Here is a 19,228-nt window from a genome sequence, read left to right as displayed (position 1 = left end):
TTTGATAAGTTTGGACTAACGGACAGTAACTATTTGAGTCAAGGGAATTCAAAGCGCTAAAGGGTGATAGGCATTGCACAAAAGATCTCAATAAAGGACTTCTCAACGCTAGGACGGTCCGGGTCTATGCTGAGGCGTTCGACCTCCTACCTACCTTAGAGGTGTATTCTGATTGTACTAACAGTTACGAATTTAATAGATCTGAATTTGTTGCGGATATGATCTGTCAGAGTCAAAAGTGGTGTTTCTGGCAGAAGTAAATCTTTGATACAATATTTTGACCGATTGATTTTATTATAGAACTCGGTGTTCATGGGCCCAGCATTGAGCGTGCCTCTGATGTTGCTGGCGGTGTACGGCATCGGGTACGGCGACACGCCGGCGCCGCTGTTCTGGCGGCTGGCGCGCGCCTGCTCCTTCATGCGCTACGGGATCGAGGGGCTGGTGGTAGCCATCTACGGTCCGCCACGGGATGACCTCATATGCCCAGACCACGTAGACTACTGCGAGTTCAAGAATGTCAAGTGAGTTCATTGTTGTATTTCTAGCCACCTGTTGGTTGGTGCAAATGAAATGTCGCATAAGGTGCCATTTCCTTTCCTCTCCACTCGTTGATTACTCTTTATGCACATCTTATATGCACACCAAAATAAAGAGGTACGGGGTAATGAAAACAGTAGTTGAGTTAGAGAGAGAGATTCAGTAGAAAAAAATAGCAACTCAACTCCTGTAATAATCTCACATAGAAGGTATGGTCTATGAGTTAGGAAGCAGTATAAGTTTAAAAGGCTCTGATTTTTTTAAGATATAGAAAGCAAACGAGCAGACGGATCGCTTGATGGTAAGCGATTACCGTCGCCCAAAGACACCTGCAACACCAGAGGGGATATTTATGACTATATTTATGTTCCAGGTTCTTCGTTAAGCTGATGGGCATGTCAGGCGTCTCTTTCTGGACAGACTTAGGCGTGCTGTTGCTGATGCTCTGCGCCATGAACCTGGCCGGCTACTACCTTCTGCGGCAGCGGCTGTCGCCCAACTACGCCTTCCGGGGCATCAAGATCATCGGAAGGTTCATCAAGACGAAGATGAGTATTTCGCCCTATTAAGTAATAGTAAATAAATAAAAATAGAAAACGCAACGTCAGTTGATCTGCCAGAAAGACAGGGAGAAGAAGAAGAAGACTGGGGTTGGGAAGAACTTGAACTTGCCGATTGTTACCTGGAGCTTTAAGCGTAATTTTAATGGACTAGAAATGAACGTATTGTCTTCAAAGAATATGTATTGTTAAGGTTGGGTGAGACTGAATGGACTTAAAAAATCGATATATAACTAGATATGTAAGTAAACAAGCCTATATTTTTAAGCTCGCGGTATTGTGTGAATAATTCGTATCGGCAAGGACAAACAAATCAAGAAAGAAAGCTTCGGCAGAAATGTGTAGAAATATTTTAGTGGGTGGGGGAAAGTTAGTAGACTGGGGAAAATACGTCCATCAACCAAGAGCCTCTGCTTTTTCTCTCTCCTCTGTTGCTAAGGGAAACATCATGAGGAAACCGCACTAATCCCATCCCAATAAAGCCTGGATTCCTCTATGGGTTGAAAGATGACATAGCAGTCGCAATGCTTGCCCCAATTTTGTGAATAAGGTTACCGAGCGAACCCCAGGATCCCTTAGTAGGCCGGGGGACAACGTTTGGTAGGTGTTGAGAAAAAGAAAAGGATAGGTTGGTATCTACCAGAATTTTATACAAAGATAACTTGCAATCATGTTTCTGTAAATTGCATTTGGCATGAGTAGTTGATATCAATGTGAATAGCGTTTTAGGTTTTTACTTCCAAAAGTCCGCTTTAGGCCGCTGAACATTACGTGGTTATGAATGTTATCATGTCCCTACTTGCAAGAGGCAGTGTATTGCTGAACAAACATGATATTTATATTTATTAGTTATGTACCTACATCACACTTCCCAATGTAACTTTAAAGAAACGTTCCTTATTGATTGGTGGCTTTGTCTTGTTGTAAGCAATTTTTGTGATAATTTATTTTTAAATAGACGGTTCTTATCTTAATTAGGTATGAATACATAAGTTATATGTGCCAAATACGGGAACGCAAATAACATGTATGTAGTTTAGAAGATTTTATAGTTATTTTTATATCAATAAAATACATTAAAATGTAAATAAATAATATCATGTATACAGTATGTAAAGTACTGAGTAACTTTTAGTATGGGACCAACCCCGAAATCACGAAATAAAATTAGGCTATTTTGCACATTTTGGTTGGTCTCACGTTGAAATGTTCTATGGGAGAGTCCATTTTTTTTCGCGATTTCGGGGTTCGCCTGATAATAAAAGATGCTCAGTATGAACAAAATATTAACGGGTTTGTGCAAATGGTTTTAGTTAATATACATACGGTGTACAGGGTGTTTATTTAGTGATCTGCAATAATTTACGGGGTGAATATATAGGACATACTGAGCAACTTTTACTATGGGACCAACCCAGAAATCGCGAAAAAAAAAATACTTCCTAATTACTCTCCCATAGAAAATGACAACGTCAATTTTTTTCCTATATATTCACTCCGTAAATTATTGCAGGTGACTAAATAAACACCCTGTATCTTAATTACCTATACTAATATTTTTTGTATTGTGTGTTGATAATACTGTGATTTCAAAAAATCTCTTGATATAAGTGAAATTGTACACTATTACACTAACAACATTGTCCACGCCCTGTTTTATCTAACCGCCAGCTCCGGTTTCCAGCCTTAGGTATAAATATAAGTTTGGCAAGAGTCGCATGTCAGTGGCGCATTAGCAGAGATAACCATATAGTATTTTTATGCTAGTATTGGGCTACGTTTCCACCAGAGATATGCGAGGTAGCTGAGCGGTACGACGATGTGTAGCGACGGTGTGTAGGGGCTCTTTTCAAATAATCGGGCGAGGTGCGGTGAGGCGGGAGCGAAGCTTTTTAATGTTTTTCGCTCGCGTCCGCCGCAACACCACTCGCAACACATTCCTCGCTCACATTCTTCACTTGTTTTGTATACTGTCCAAAAACCTCGTTCCGCTGAGCTCTTTCCTCAAAAGCTTTGCTGAGCGGGGATAGGTAAATCAAGCGTTTCTATTGGTTCACGAGCTATGACAAACACATTCCTCGCTACGCATCCTCGCAAAGCTTTGGTGGAGCGCAGCCTTATAACCCCAAATTGGAATAGTTATTTGAGTTAAAACTGTTTTCATGGTACACGTAGCGGGAAAGTTTTTTTTTTTCGCTTTTACCCTGTAGTGTGGGGTGACGTTGGACAGGTCTTTTAAAACGAATAGGGGTCTTACATTTTTTTTTGATAACGTGAATATTTTCGTAAATAATCGATCCGAAAAAAAAAACAAATTGTGTCCTCTAATCTAACTTTTGAACCATTGGTGCAAATAATTTGACAAAAATAGTGAAAATGGGGCTTGATAGAGACATTCAATGAAAACTATAGCTGACATCATCAGTTAAGCCATTTTTGAGTTTTCGCAAAAAAGCTTCCCTTCATATTAAAATGTAACTCCATATTCATATTAAAAACACGTAGAAAGCGCTGTAAAGGTACTCCCTTTTGCTTGTTATGTACTATGATGCTTAATAATAGCATGCTGCGGAACATGTTCTTGGCTGGTTTTTGTAATTCGGTTCAAAAGATATGTAAGCAAATTATTGCGTGTCTAACGATAAAAAAATCACCGACTATACGGCGACGCGCAAATACATGTTGCTGATAAGGAGTATACCTACCTGTCTGTACTTTTACCTAATGATAGATTACATTGACTACTTTCTTCATTATTTAAGAGCAATTTCTTTCTTTCTCTCTTAATCTGAATCTTACTGTCCCCATACAAAATTATATGGCAAAATCACCCGTCCAAATTGTGGGGTAATCAGGCGCGGATACAAGATTTGGCTTAGGGGGGGGCCATTTTGAGAAAATCATATATTTTTGCACAGAAAATAAGGTAAAAAAAAATTTACTCAATTTAGTAATGTGAGAGCCAGGGTTTTAGGGGGGGGCCATTGCCCCTATGGCCCCCCCCTTGTATCCGCGCCTGGGGGTAATTTGAAGTTGTGAATCCATAGTGGAAGCACGGACTTCTGAAAAAGTTTCATGACTCCACACTGGGAGCACCCAGACAAAAACGTGCTATTTTATGATGCTTCGTATTTTGTGTGTGTGTGTGTGTGTGTGTGTGTGTGTAAATTGTACCTAGTTGTGAATGAAAAATTTATAGGAATGTAAATTTCTTATTTGTATGGTTTTTGTTTGGATACTTAATATTGTAAGAAAATAAAACCAATTAATTCATCATACGTTTTTTTTATTTTACTTATGCAAAGTTCTCTCACTAAAAATAAAATCACACATTGATTGAACATAATTCTCGAAATTATTAAAATAATTTTAACAAAGCTTGACTAGGGCATTTTTGCCGCTATTTAACAATTCGTAAAAATAAAATAAAAAAACAATAGTATGTATAAAAGTTTTTTCTTACTTTGTTTCGATAATTTCTACTTTGTGCTCTAGGTGCCTTTATAGTGAATGTCGTGATTTTTCTTACGTAGCTATAACTACTTAGTACGTACAGTATGTAGTTATAAATTTCATTTATAGATTCATAAAATCCCTTATGAAAAAATACAACTAGCTTTTTGCCAAAGTTGTGATATTTATTCATTGGATCAATACTTTTTCATCGAAATTATATTTTCATCTAAAACAATACCTCAAAAGAGCATTTAAAAATATTCGTGTTTAATCAATAATAATATTAAGAATTCCTACATTAGTACCTCTTCTTCTTCTTATATATCCAACACAATATAGCAATTAAAGTAGCTTCCTAGGCGTCGCAGTTAATTTAGCATTTGAAATAATTAGGACGGAAATAATAATGGAATGTTTTTAAATTACAACGACGAAAGGTAGGTACTTAAATTAAATTACCTAAATAAAAAAGTTCTGTTCATCCTATTGAAATTACTCGCAAGTTCTTGTCAATAAAAGTTAAAACAATAGACTCTATGTTCTCTTAATAAGTTAAATTGGTTAACACGGTTACTACGAATATTTACAATTATTTACAATAACTTGCGTGAAATCGATCGCTTTTTGTTGCATAAACGTCCGAGATGGCGCCACCGCAATGGCCACTGAGCCCCGCCCTAACAAATATCGCTACCGAGAACAGCACAAAAAAATGGTTTAGAAGCTTGAACTGTAAAGACAAAATCTGTCAAGCAATTAAGTATTTTCAATGAAAAGATTGTTCTCTCGGTGACACAAGAACGACAAGCAGGAATGTGTAGTTGTTATCATAATGACCGTGTCCTTCTAGGGTTCTAAATAGCATAGTTCTTACTCATGACGCCATCTCGCCCCGTTAGTAATGACATCACACCTTCATCCTATATCACAATATCTTACATTTTAAACTCATTTTAGTCGGACCAATCTAACTCTGCATGGCTTTTGCAATAACAGTGGAAAAGATATCATAAATTTCTATGAAAAATGATTTTAATGACGCACACTAAAAGTCATTTTTCATAGAAATTTCGCACACTTTATTCTGTCAGTCAGTGCAGAGTCAGCTTGGACGGACTCTTTAATAATTTTAAATAACAGAAATATTATATTTTGTGACATACATATCAATACACAATTGTCTAGGCACATATGAGAGGCAAAATGCCTACAGTTAGTGTATTAGCAAAGATTATTCTTACCGGCAGTGGAAATATGATTAAATTATTTTAGTGGCATACTATTTGTTAGAAACCCGATTTTTTTATTCAGTAACTAGGTACGCATCATAACACACAGGTTATACATGCTCTATACGCCCTATTCCCATGGCAATAAACTTTTGTTCACTTCAAAGAGCTGACGGTACCAACTAAACAAGATTTCTTCCAAATAATAAGGAAGTAAATACGTAAGTACATTTTTTTGGCTATAAAAGTACCTTAATTCCAGTCACTGCAAATGAGCTGGATTTGTCATTAAAGTAGTCTAAATCTTAACATAGTAATGCTTACTTTACATATATATATTATATGTATAGATGGTAATCCCAAAAACAGTCCCAATAAAAGTAATAAAAAAAAATACATTATTCATTATTGTTTCTATCATAAACATACACACGAATTTTAACATAAATCTTAAAACGAACGAGTATTTAAATATAATTGAAATACGTAACAAATACTTGCTTTTATGAAGTCTAAATAAATATAGGCCATATGTTAATATTTTTTCAAATAATAATAATAAACCTAATTGTATTGCTTCAACTAAAATATCCTAGGAGATAACAGTTTTACATCTAATATAATGCAACTGCTTTACAAAATCCTACATTACATTACATAATATCCACATTCCACTTTCCCGGCACTTACAATAATTACATATTTACAACTTTATGGTAACTACTATTAATGTACTTAGTCGCAAATCATTCATTCAATAATTTCATGAGATTATTAAGTGAGTCTTAACACTTACACGCTGTGGAGTTATACGTAGGTATGTAATTAGCTATTACATTACATTACGAAAAAAAAACATATTGTCCTAAAATAATATTCAATTTCATCATTATTGACCTTGGAGGATTTAACAACTGGAGACGCCTTTAAGAGCTTATCTCCGTCGCTCTGTCGAAAAGCTCGGCCAATGGTCATATGCATTGTATGGGCTGACATGGCTATTTGTACATTACGTAGAAATAGCCATACATTTGACGTGCCCCTCCCCCACAAAAATCGGCAGACTGTTTTGTATAGAAAATTATAGTCAAGGCGTCTCCAGTTTTTAAATCCTACAAGTTATTGACTGTTAAAGTTTTCTTGTTTATTTAAATAGATTCTTGTCAAAATGACAGTTAAGTATAAATTAAAGTACGTCGGAAATGTAAAAGTAGACCCTAGGGCTCCTCGAAATTTTGACAAATTAAATGAGTATAACCCTAATGAAATACCTTTAATTCGCATTAAGAAATTCAAATCAGATCCCACATATATTTAAATACTATGTATAAGTTGCTGTGATGTGATAATATAGGTATATGTGATGATTAATATGATTATCAATTTGGTGACGTCGTACAATATAGGGCATCTTATAAGAAGATTCATAGTCTTTTTACTTAATTAATCACAGCAACTTTCTTAAAACTAAACGCCAAAAAGGGGCATCCATATCTTGAAGGAATAACTGTTCTTAATAATAGGCTTTAAAGCGAAACCGTCTTTTAGTTGTATAAAGTTTCTTATTTACCTACTTAACAATAATGATTAGCACTGTAGAGCCTATATATGATATTGGATCGCATTGTTAGCAGGTAGGAGTAAAATAATGAGGATTCACCATGAGATAGAAATTTCCTCTAGGAATTTAGGTATCCTCCTCCTCCAGATTTTAGGTATGATGATCAAGTATTTTTAAACGAGGTATACCAGCGAACCTGACATTCCACGAAGTAGATACAAAAATTAAATTGAAGTGATTATCTTAAAAGAGTTACTATGGAATACTTCAATACTGATAAATTGATCTTCTAATATTTCGAAGTCATGTTTAACAGATTTTTAAAAATTGTTAAACGTATAGCTTCGCTCTAATAGGGTAGTGTTTCATTTAAAACGTAAACTGTTGACTGGGTTTGTCTTCGTTGCACTTTTCTAAATATAGTGCTGGTCGGTCGGTGTCCAAGCAGGCGTCGAGCTTGGCGTGCGTGATGAGCGCGCCCTTCCTCCTCCACAGCTGCGCGAAGTCGGACGGGTCGCAGGCGGCCAGCACGGCCGTGACGCGGTCGTCGCGGGACAGCGACACGCACAGGCTGTGGTGCCGCAGGAGGCCGTTCTCGAAGCGCCACTCCTGGTTGCCGCCCGTATTGTGACAAGGATACATTCCTGGAAATTAATGTCATTTTGTATTCATAGTATTAGAAGTGAATATCGATGTAACTATATTGATCAGTAGTATGTTTTAACGTGACGTCCCTGTCTGGAATTGTGTGCCGGTTGCGTTGCGGCAAGTTTACCATGGTTGGCAGTGCTACGACGCCCTAGCTCTCTATTTACAATGTGGAAGAGGTCAGTAATGCCATGGGCTACCTAACGTGTTATTCCGTTTCGTTCCTTCCGTTAGTTATAGTGGGTGGTGGTTACCTAACGTGCCGTCGATGAGATGGCCCATGGTGTCCAGGCAGCGCGCGCCCTGGCGCACGGCGCGCGGCGCGTCGGCCAGCGCGGGCACCTGCAGCTCGGGGTACACGTGCTCCAGGTACCAGCGGAACGGCTTGCAGTGCAGCCGCGTGCGCAGCGCCACGCGCTCCGAGATGCTGCGGTCACATGGTGATTAATACTCGTAGTATGCACCGAGGGGTGAAAAGTTGGTTAATGACATAATATACCTACTCATTAAAATACGAAAATTAAAAAAAACTATTTATATATAGGTTTTTACATATATCTGTGTCGTGTTTGTTTTCTCTGCAGCGATCTCGTTTGAACTTACAAAGACCCTGCGCTGTGTGGAGCTTAGGCAATCTAAAATCTTTATTTTAAAGGTAATTTCTCTACGGTTTTAAACCCATAAGAAACCAAACTCGGGTCGTAATTTGTACTATTTAAAAGTCATCCGGCCCTAAACATACATTGCCTCGTCTTCGCGTAATACTCATGTAATTATAATGATCAATACAATTAGGATAATGAATGACACATGTTAAATTTTATAATAAATTCTAGTTAAATAGATAAAAAATGAGCAGTTTATTAGAATAAAGTGGATATTAAGAAAAATATAGTGTTTATAAAAAATACCAGATTCAAAGTTAAAGAACCTACTTTATTCCAAATAAAAAAAATGGTAAAGCATTATTCGGTTCCTTAAATTTTATTCGGTTCCGTACATTTTAATCGATGAAGACCATTAAAAAAACGACGAAGAGACTTCAGTTGTAGATACCTAAAGATTTTGAGAAAAGTTAGCACGGTTTAGTCTCTTTAATAATAAATAAATAAGAGATACAATAATAAATAATAATAATATCTTATTTAAATACACTAGAACAGCAAACCTTTCATAAAATAAACTTACTCTCCATAGTCAACCTGCTTGGCCAGCGGCTGCGACCTGTAGTAGAGTTCCTTGTAGTTGTCCATCCAGACCTCGGCGGCGCGGCGGGTGTTCCTCGCAAACACAGCGCCGGAGCCCCCTGGAAAGGTGTACGGATGCCGTTTCCGGAACACGTGGCCGACGCGGGAGCAGGGAACTATCTCCAGGGAACCACCACATTGCCACACTCTGCAAGTAGGGAAGATATCATCTTATGGGCAGTACGAACAAACTGCAAAACGTTGATACCACGTCAAGTCAAAGACGCCAAAGTTCTACTGCTGTGGAGTGCTGTATATAGCTTGTGCGACGGTTACAAATGTATTGTAAAAGTAGAATACCTCTTTCATTATTTTCCATGATAAGATCTTACAACTTTTTTATACCATTTCGATCCTCTAACCACCTGCCGAAAATGTATTGGAACAATTAAATTAATTTCAAAGGTTACTAAGTGATAATCGCGTTGTATTAACTACATATCGCCAAAGAAACGAACGGTGGTTTTTAGTGTCAGGTGCCGATTGTGTGATTGTTACAGTAAGCGGTTGAATTGCAAGTTAATACTCGTAGTTAAGGATAATGATTGCTGTCGGCTTTTATTTAGTTACCTGAATGATATCTCCAAATTTTCGCCGCCCCACACGTCCATCTTCATGTCGTACTTGCCCAGCTTGTTGAAATACTTGCGGTCCATGCTGAATAGACCGCCAGCGATCATGGGCGTGCGGATCACCTGCGTGGGGTCGCTCAGGCGCGCGCTACGCTCCGAATGAGATAGGTACTCCCACTAGAAAATAATTGAACATTTTTAATTTTGCAACCAAATGTAACTACTAGCCGTATTGCGGTTTTGTAATAAATCTTGTTATTGCTAATCCTAACCGGACTTTTTATATTTGTGAGCACAGTAAAAGTAAAAAAAAACTGTATAGAGGCCATTTCAGAAGCTATTATTTATTTGATGTTTGGTAAGGTAGATACCCTTCTCAGCAATTAATGATTGACGAGAGTTTATACAACCCTATGTCCAAACTTTTTCAATAAATGATTGTGGGATGGATCGGTGTGCCGCTACACAAACAATTCATGTGTATTCATGAAAGTATAATATTGTCGTAGCGCTAAGAAGCCGCCTGCTGATCACGTGATCAAGAGATACACGCAAGTCGGGTCGTGGTAACGAGGCAGTCGTCGAGGGTTACCTTGAAGACCAGGTTCCAGTCGAACCCGCCGCGCAGGTCGGCCGAGGCGCCGATGTATTGGAAGCTGTCCATGCTGATCACGTCGATCACGGGACACACCACGCGAGTCGGGTCCTGGAAACACGACAAACAGTTATTAGCAAGGCGGGTTATACTGCGTGTATTTCTGATGCGACCGCATAATCAAAGGGTAATTAGTTTAAGCTTTAAAGAATACACTTTCATGGATTTTGTTAAAAATGGACGGCTTAATTTTTTCCATATAAAATAATTCAGCAAGCAATGTATCTTTACTTTGTTTTAACTCAAAATATCGCATTTAATGACGCGACGTTACAACTGTCACTTAGTGACCATGACGTACGAAATACATTGCCGCTCGAAATAACACACTGTACTATATCAAAAATACACACTGTGTTATTATATCCATCCTGACTTTTGTAGCGGGCCGATACGACTCATCTATTGTACGACATTTTGCGTGTGTCATGACCGCTACCAGGTTATTGTTTTTTGCTGTACTGTTCGCTTTTTGTTTTTTTTTCTACACTTAGTTTTAAATCTTAAACGTTACTAACCATTATGGACCATTGTAGTCTATTGAATAAATACAATTGAATTGAATTGGGTTGGTATTGAGATTATAGTGTTATTAATCTCAAATTGGTTTAGAATTGAATTATGTGTTGATGCCAATTCATCAAAACTGAATTCGATTCAAAAAAGAACTCAGGATTCCGATAAAGACTATCAACAATAAGGGCAATCAAAATCTTAACAAATCACTTTTATTTTGATGTCGATCGCTTCAGCATAATATATTCTACGTTTACAAATTTCGCTTTTTTGAAAAAAAAAATTGAAATTTAAAAAAGAGGAAAACCTATAAACCTAATAGTATTTCATTGTGTCAATAACACACTAAAAATCATGGAGAATGGAAAATATTTAGAAGTGGAAAAACCTTTTCACTTTTTGGATAGACGATCAAGTGCTATACTTCCCTCTTAAACGATAATCGTTATTGGCAGTTAAAGTACTGATTGTAATATTTTATTTACAACCAGGATGTTTTTAACGACTGGCTGACCCGAGGTCAATCTGAGATGTAGGTATGTACGATCAGATCAGCTATAAGCCTTTACAAGTAGCTGCATAACTCTACTCATAATCTTCAATTAAACTCACTATAGCTCATTAAAAATTAAAATAAGTCATGAAAGCAAATTCAGACAGCTTGATTTAATGATACCTAGTTAGGAACCTTAGTTTTGAGCGAGACGGTTACAAGTATAGTAGGAGATAATAAATGAAAGATATTTCTTAGCTGGCAAGCTGTGGCGAAATTCGAAACAGAACTATTTTAGATACAACGTAGTAGTAGTCAGGTCAGGTGTAGTATTAGAAACCGTTATATCATTTTACCATTTTGTAACCCGAATTTCGGTATGGTCAAAATTTTTATCATGTACCTCAAAACCAGTTGCCTCAAAACAATTAAAAGATTGCCAATTTTCTAATACTTTAATTGTTATTACTATTTCGTTCAAATTCAGCTCAGATATTCGCGGTGATATTTTTATCTTAGATACTAACAAATGATCTTTGAATCATACTAAAGCGATCTGCATTAAAAATATCGTACTTTAAATTTTTTTAAGAATAAATTTACTCCTGGCAAAATTGTGCTTTAAACAAGTAAAGCTGACACTTTTTCATATACCTAGTTTTCCTGTATCTTTTCTAGTCTCTGATTTCCCCAATTTCAAAAGACGTATTATATTCAAATGATATGTTCACGTGCGAGGTGGCAATAGTTAATGTCATCATCTCAATTACTGGCACTTAAATCCGTGAGTAATTACTATACCTATGTAGGTATTAAATTTTGTCACGCATAAAGTGAGGTGGGCTGAGGCCGACATGGTGACTTTTCGATTCGTTTTTATTATAGAGCGAACTTTATGTGCTCGTATAAATATATTATATAGTATGTAGTAATGTCACTAGTTTATGTTCCAAATTATCAGAAGCCAGCCTGTCATACCTAATATAATATAAAACCTTCGCTTAGTGTAGCAGAATTAGACACTGTTTTGGACAATGACAATTTAAATAACCATGTTTACGTAAATTCGGCATCTGTTTTGTTTTTATATACTTTGAAATCTAGCACGAATGTTTAGACTCATAAGGCGAAGTGAATTACCATAATCGGACCCACGAACCGAACGTGATAGGCCCTGACCTGTTGATGGCGGGATTACAGTCTAATCGTTCTAGACTCTAATTATTGATATATTTAGAAAGTCTAAGGTTATTCAAATAAGCTAATTGTTCAGTTATTACCAATTTATTTGTCTTATTTAATATGTTCTCTGATAAGCTTCGGCGGCACACTTATTATAGTTTCGGTTTTTTTACTTGATTTCTTACGTAGATAAATTGTTAGTAATTTACCTGTGCATCAGATCCTATATTCTTTACTTGAGTCTACATTTCGCTTAAGGAAAGCTCACGCAATAAACATTTTCCAAACAACAGGTTAGAGAGCCCAAAGGGCACAACTTTCCGCATTTCAAAAATAGGTAAATCTTCTATATCATATCATTTACGTATGATTTGAACTGAATTTGTGAGATTATTTGTGTGTATTCCATATGTAAACAATTACTATTCATGTCCTTTATAATTATGAACTTGTTATCGGATTAGATCCCGAGCTCAGAGTTAGGTCTTGTGCAACTTGTTTTAACAATGCAATGTAGAAACACCGCTAATGACTTTAACAATGATTTTATTCTATCAGAACAATTGTTTCTCAACCGCAAAAACTTCCGTAGTTTATAGTTTAAACAAGCTTATCCTCAGATCTTTAATGCCGTACATGCAATCGATCGTGTTGGCTCTCGAATGTGAACCGCTCAAGGCCGCAGCATTCAGAAGATTATGCGAATGTCATGGCCCAAACCGGAATGTGCTGACATTGGACCACGCTGTCATTTGAGGGCCTCGAGGCAGAAGATGACGTTACTTTTGATTACATAGTGCCAAATGCTAAATACTTACGGAACACAAGAATATGTCAATATGAGTAATTGTAGGCTCTGATGTTTTTCGGAGGTATCTACGTAATACTTTAGTAAAACATTTATTTCTAAACCATTATTTTATTAATCAGGGATCTATAATTATGTAACTAAAAATTTAGTACATAGAGTAATAATTGTCGTTGTTTATGTTTCTGTACATGTTGTAAATTGTGTGCAGTAAAGAGTATATAGGTACCTAGTTAATGTACTGTAAATTGCTCTAAATATCAACACGGACAAAGTGCCATATATATATACACGACCTTATTTCCTGTAATTAAGGTAGTGTGACACATATTGACACATATTTTTAGCACATTGTAAATGTCGATATTTAATACCTTGCTGTACTGCATTTTACAATAAATTAGTTTACATTACATTGAGCATAATGTTTCATACCGACTTTAATTTAACTGTTAGTTAGTTAGTGTTAGTTATATTCACTGATCAAAGTGATCAATTCAGATTAAAAGCCAGCCACATAAAAAAAAATGAATACTTGCTAAACCTGTTTCCATAAAAATCTAAATTACTAATCGACCAAATCCTGTTAACGCAAGAGGATGACGCACTACTTGGTGTTTGAAGAACTCATAGGTTGCCCCATTCACTGGTAAGTAAATATCATTCGATAAGGTTTTCAATATTATAATATTCTTTTATTGTTATTATTTTTTAGTTATTTATTATTATTGTATCTGCACAGTTAGCAATTTACTGTCTTTGATGAATTAAAATTTCGTTTTAATACCAAATACTAATGTTACTATTAATGTAAATATCACAGTGAATAGAAACGTAAACACAATGTAATATGTTTATTAACGGCACCAATCATGAAACGTTTAGGTAAAAGAAAGTGGGGTTTCCACATAATTTAACGAATTAAAACTATGTAAGTATGGTTTTTTTCACCGATTATGAAAAATATGGCGCTATTTTTTTTACAACAGAGCGAAATTAATCGCACGTCAATGTTTCTTGTTTATGGTCAAATGATGCGTGTTTAATGTAGGTCAAACTATACGATTTGTGGATACCTAACTTCATTATATGTTCATTTACAATATGTTTCTAGTTAAGTAAAATGAAAGATAAACCTTTACAAAAAGAAACTATAGCGAAAATTTACACACAAAAGTACTAAACTATAAAATCTTTTACAATCCGGTTTCTTCTTAATGTTAAATTATTTTAAATAAGAAACGTACATTGTATAAGTTATTACTATTTTCTGGAACCCTTTAAATTATACCAGAGAATACCTGGCAAATATATGCTCCATCGTATGACTTATAAACATAAGTATTAAAGATCTAACCCTACATTCTTACAAACAAGCTTGTAACTGGTGAAATTAATTAAAAAGGTTGTAAAACCTCACTCTCTGTCGACAAACAACATCGTAGTTTTTTGGACATATTGGTAAAAAATGTTAACATCGTCAAATCCAACAACGTTTAATCCGTGTAATCAGAAAAACAGCAATAAAATATCTTACTTAAGACGCCAAATCGTTTCCTTCAATTATCTTCAATTAAGATTATTTAGTCTATAAACTCTTAATATGGCCATATACACTAGGGTACGCCTGCGCATTTTTGTCAACTGCACACAGGTAAAAAGTAGCGTATGTAGCATTCGGCTGATAACCGCTATTGAAACGCTTTGTGTCTCTCTATCACTCTTCCATATTAGTGCGAAAGTGACAGATGAGTTTCGATTGCTACGAAGCGTAAGCGATTTGCACGTTGGCTTCCCGGCCAGCTTCGACTGTGCATTTGAACTGTACAGGTAAAACTGCGCAGGCGTACCCTGGTGTGTATTTATGGCCAGTTTAAGGAATGCAGCATTTAAGTGTGGCGACCTGATTGGTACCTATATAATGAGCATATCTGGAGGTGTATATTAGGACTACATGAATATGTCACATAGAGGACCTTCTATTCTATACTTAAAGCCATGTACGCACCACGTAGGAATCTTCGTTTCTCCAAATATTAATGATGTTAGATAAAAAAAGCGGCCAAGTGCGAGTCGGACTCGCGCATGAAGGGTTCCGTACCATTTATGACGTATTAAAAAAATCTACTTACTAGATCTCGTTCAACATTTTACCACTTAGGACACACATTTTACCACTTTAGAAGTGTCTCTCGCGCAAAGTATTCAGTTTAGAAAAAAAAATGATATTAAAAACCTCAATATCATTTTTGAAGACCTATCCGTAGATACCCCACACACACACAATTTTATGACTTATTAAAAAAACTTCTTACTAGATCTCTTTCAAACCAATTTTCAGTGGAAGTTTGCATGGCAATGTATATCATATATATTTTTTTGATTTTTCATTCTGTTATTTTAGAAGTTACGGGGGGGGGGGGGACGACACACATTTTACCACTTTGGAATGTCTCTCGCGCAAACTATTCAGCTTAGAAAAAAATGATATTAGAAACCTCAATATCATTTTTAAAGACCTATCCATAGATACCCCACACGTATGGGTTTGATGAAAAAAGATATTTTGAGTTTCAGTTCTAAGTATGGGGAGCCCCCAAAATTTATTGTTTTTTTTTTCTATTTTTGTGTAAAAATCTTAATGCGGTTCATAGAATACATCTACTCACCAAGTTTGAACGGTATAGCTCTTATAGTTTCGGAAAAAGTGGCTGTGACATAATCGGACAGACAGACGGACATGACGAATCTATAAGGGTTCCGTTTTTTGCCATTTGGCTACGGAACCCTAAAAAGCAAAATTAGTGAACAAAGCACACAACTTCTAAATGAGTATTTTAGAATTATATTTTTTTCCAGTGGAATTGGTTACATAGGCGCAAAATTATAGCCCATGATAATATCAATGTAGTGTTACTACGCTACGTGGACTTCGCGCTTCGGTGAAGGGATCAGCGATGATCCTTACACAACTCCGCGTCTTCCGCTCACCGCTTGAGCAATTCGAGTGACGGGAGGCGCCGCGAGAGGAAGCTATAAACTTGTTAATTCAAAGCGATTTTTTTAATTAGTTATGTACTGTCTGTAAAGGATAATAAACATAGGATGTTATTATTGGAACGCTTATGAAAGCGAAACCATCACCGCAATGATTGATAAAATGGGTCTTAATTATTCTTTCGGACATTAATTTACTTGGAAATGAATGTTTAAGAAATATTCGTTTCAGATTCATATTGGGTAAGAACCAGTCACTAAACTGTACTAAATGTGGCGTAAAAGAAGACGTTCCATATCTTGGTGGAATGTGTCCAAAACGAGGCTGAACGAATAAATTTCATGCAAAAATACAATTATAATTTATATGACATAGGTGCAGTTAAGTTAATTTTAGCCTTCCCGCTATCAAAAAAGCGATGAAAATATATGAAACTATTAAGCATAGATAATAAGAGTTGATCTTAGGATTCGTTGTCAAGCGGCCCCAGGCTCCCATGCCATGAGCCGTGGCAAAAGGGCCGAGACATCGCAAGGAAGAAGAATAAGAGTTGATTTGTTTTGGTGTGTCACAATGAGGGTGACATTTTCAATTGAGTAAAAACTTATTTTTTATAAACATTTTAAAAAACCTGAAAGTAATATCCTTTACCTAGCCTTTTTTACCGCTTAGTTAACTATTAATTATATTAGTCGTAGTAGTGGATATTTTAGCAATAGTATTATATTTTTCAAACTCGATGGGTAGGGTGCCAGGTATCATCTCTATGTAATTTAGAACCTAAAAATGACAAATCTCGCAAAATTGTATTGAAATGACACCTGTCAGCATACGTACATCGAGTTTGAAAAATATTAAAGTAATACACTGTAATTGTATGTTGAAAAGAAAATAATGTTTAAAATATTTAAATCAAAAAGGTAGTCACCAAAAAATACTCATAAGGTCACTTATAAAATAATGTGTAATAAACATTGATTGGTCAAATCGCTTCTCTCTCTCAGTTTACGACACGTATTAGAATGCAGAACGTTATCCGTAAGATATACTTTGTACATGAGGCAACCAACTTTCAAACTAAATCGCTTGTGAAACTACCTCGGACGCTGTTCGTCTCATCATGAAGCAGTTTACGTACGAAAAAACGGAGCGACGGGAAACGTCATTCGATGTTACCGATTAATTAGTTTTGTCTCGTTTTATTTTGTAGTTGTAAAAAACAATAGCGCGGGTCCGATTTACCTGCATAATATCTATCGATAGTCAGTCGTTGATATTTGATTCAATCAGATAAGAATTCAGAGACTGTTTGAATTATATTAATAATTCCAAACAACATTAATTACATACTGTGCAGACTGATGGGTACGAGTAACTTAATTCAATGTTCCTCAAGTACGGCGGAATCAAAGTGATTTTAATAGCCAGAAGAAAATCTTAAAGCGATTAGTACCATAGTTTTGATGTCTGGCTAAAGGAGCCACAACCATGGTGGTTTTAGACTAAAATAGCGGATATAAAAGGTATTAACATAAAATAATTAATGCAGTTAAGGAACTCCATTCTGGGTTACCTATGCCATATTAAGCTGCACATAACTAACATTTATTATGCAATGAAATTTGTAACATGGATAACATCTTCGTTTCCTCCATTCTCCTTGAACACAGGCATGTCGACTCGTGGTACTGGCAAATTGCAGCAAAAACCTGTGATTGATGACGGCGAGGTACCGGGCGCATGCGAAATGATCAATGTAGGAGTCTAAAGAAACTCTTTAACACGGGACACGGGTATGAGTTGTCTAATAAAATTCGCTAAAGCCTTAGACGGGTGCTTTTATACTAAATTAGTGTTTCCATTTGAAAAAAACCTATTCTAATTTAGAATTAGAGGGGGACTCAGCAAAAATGCTCTAGAGCAGTTTCATATTTATGTTGCTTGTACATCTGTATGTTGTCCATTCTCAAAATATTTTATTCTAAGAACCAAAGTATGTATTGAGTACGTAGTAATACTTCAATATAGTTTAAGGTTATATACCTCTAAAATCTTACTAGTCTACTTTATATTATTATTCTTTTATCCGGCAACCCCGCTTGTTGTTGTGCATTTTTTCTTAATTAGTTAAAAGACATCCAGTTCGAGTTTGCAGGTACTTAGTATTTTTCTTCTAAAGTGCAGTCCTTGATCTTGCACCTACGTATACTGCGTGGATCTCGTGACAACGATTACAACGAATCGTTATAAAACGTCCAATTTATCTGAAATCGGCGTGTGCTTTATAAGCACACGATTAATTTACATTGCTAATGTTAAGCATAGACACAAAACGTGAGGAAACTTTAACGATGAACTGTACCTAATAAGGACTTCATATGTAAGGTGGTTCTTACTAAGCATACAAATATTAATCAAATGTTATTCCTGGCTGGTTATTATCTGTAATAATTACAGAAATTTTTAAATTTTATCTGTAGTAAATATTGATAACACATATAATTATGCAGAATGTATTTAAAAATATCAAATTACACCTATCCTTACAAACAATTGTGCATGTAAAGGACATTTATATTGATTAATTAGTTATCCAGCCGGAACGTATTGTAGTATATTAATATCGTGCATCTTAACTTTTTAAACTTTAACGTTCCATTATTGTCTCTTCTTTCAGTTCTTCATTGAATAAAGCCAAGTTTAATATTAGATATGTCCTGGCCTTGACTTTTTGCCCTTGGTACCTATTCATTTCTTATTTGC

The 19,228-nt window shown here is 35.9% G+C and overlaps 2 protein-coding genes across 3 annotated transcripts in view; one reads left to right on the top strand and one right to left on the bottom strand.

Annotated features, from left to right (window-relative positions):
* LOC133534755 (ATP-binding cassette sub-family G member 1-like) overlaps window positions 1-4,376 on the top strand; it is a 50,946-nt gene extending 46,570 nt beyond the window's left edge. For both annotated transcript variants that reach the window (XM_061874017.1, XM_061874018.1), the window contains 2 exons: window positions 301-524; window positions 914-4,376. In XM_061874017.1, the coding sequence (XP_061730001.1) occupies window positions 301-524; window positions 914-1,109 (420 nt within the window). In that variant the 3' untranslated portion in view covers window positions 1,110-4,376. The remainder of the gene's footprint in view (window positions 1-300; window positions 525-913) is intronic.
* LOC133534756 (polypeptide N-acetylgalactosaminyltransferase 2) overlaps window positions 4,370-19,228 on the bottom strand; it is a 73,964-nt gene continuing 59,105 nt past the window's right edge. The window contains exons 6-10 of the mRNA XM_061874019.1: window positions 10,406-10,519; window positions 9,812-9,990; window positions 9,183-9,389; window positions 8,249-8,421; window positions 4,370-7,990 (exon numbers count right to left, since the gene is read on the bottom strand). Coding sequence (XP_061730003.1) covers window positions 7,716-7,990; window positions 8,249-8,421; window positions 9,183-9,389; window positions 9,812-9,990; window positions 10,406-10,519 — 948 coding nt within the window. The 3' untranslated portion in view covers window positions 4,370-7,715. The remainder of the gene's footprint in view (window positions 7,991-8,248; window positions 8,422-9,182; window positions 9,390-9,811; window positions 9,991-10,405; window positions 10,520-19,228) is intronic.

This window comes from Cydia pomonella, chromosome 2 (assembly GCF_033807575.1).
Source record: "Cydia pomonella isolate Wapato2018A chromosome 2, ilCydPomo1, whole genome shotgun sequence".
Lineage (NCBI taxonomy): Eukaryota > Metazoa > Arthropoda > Insecta > Lepidoptera > Tortricidae > Cydia > Cydia pomonella.
The sequence above is the reverse complement of the archived record's forward strand: the minus strand, read 5'-3'. Positions and strand labels throughout refer to the sequence as shown.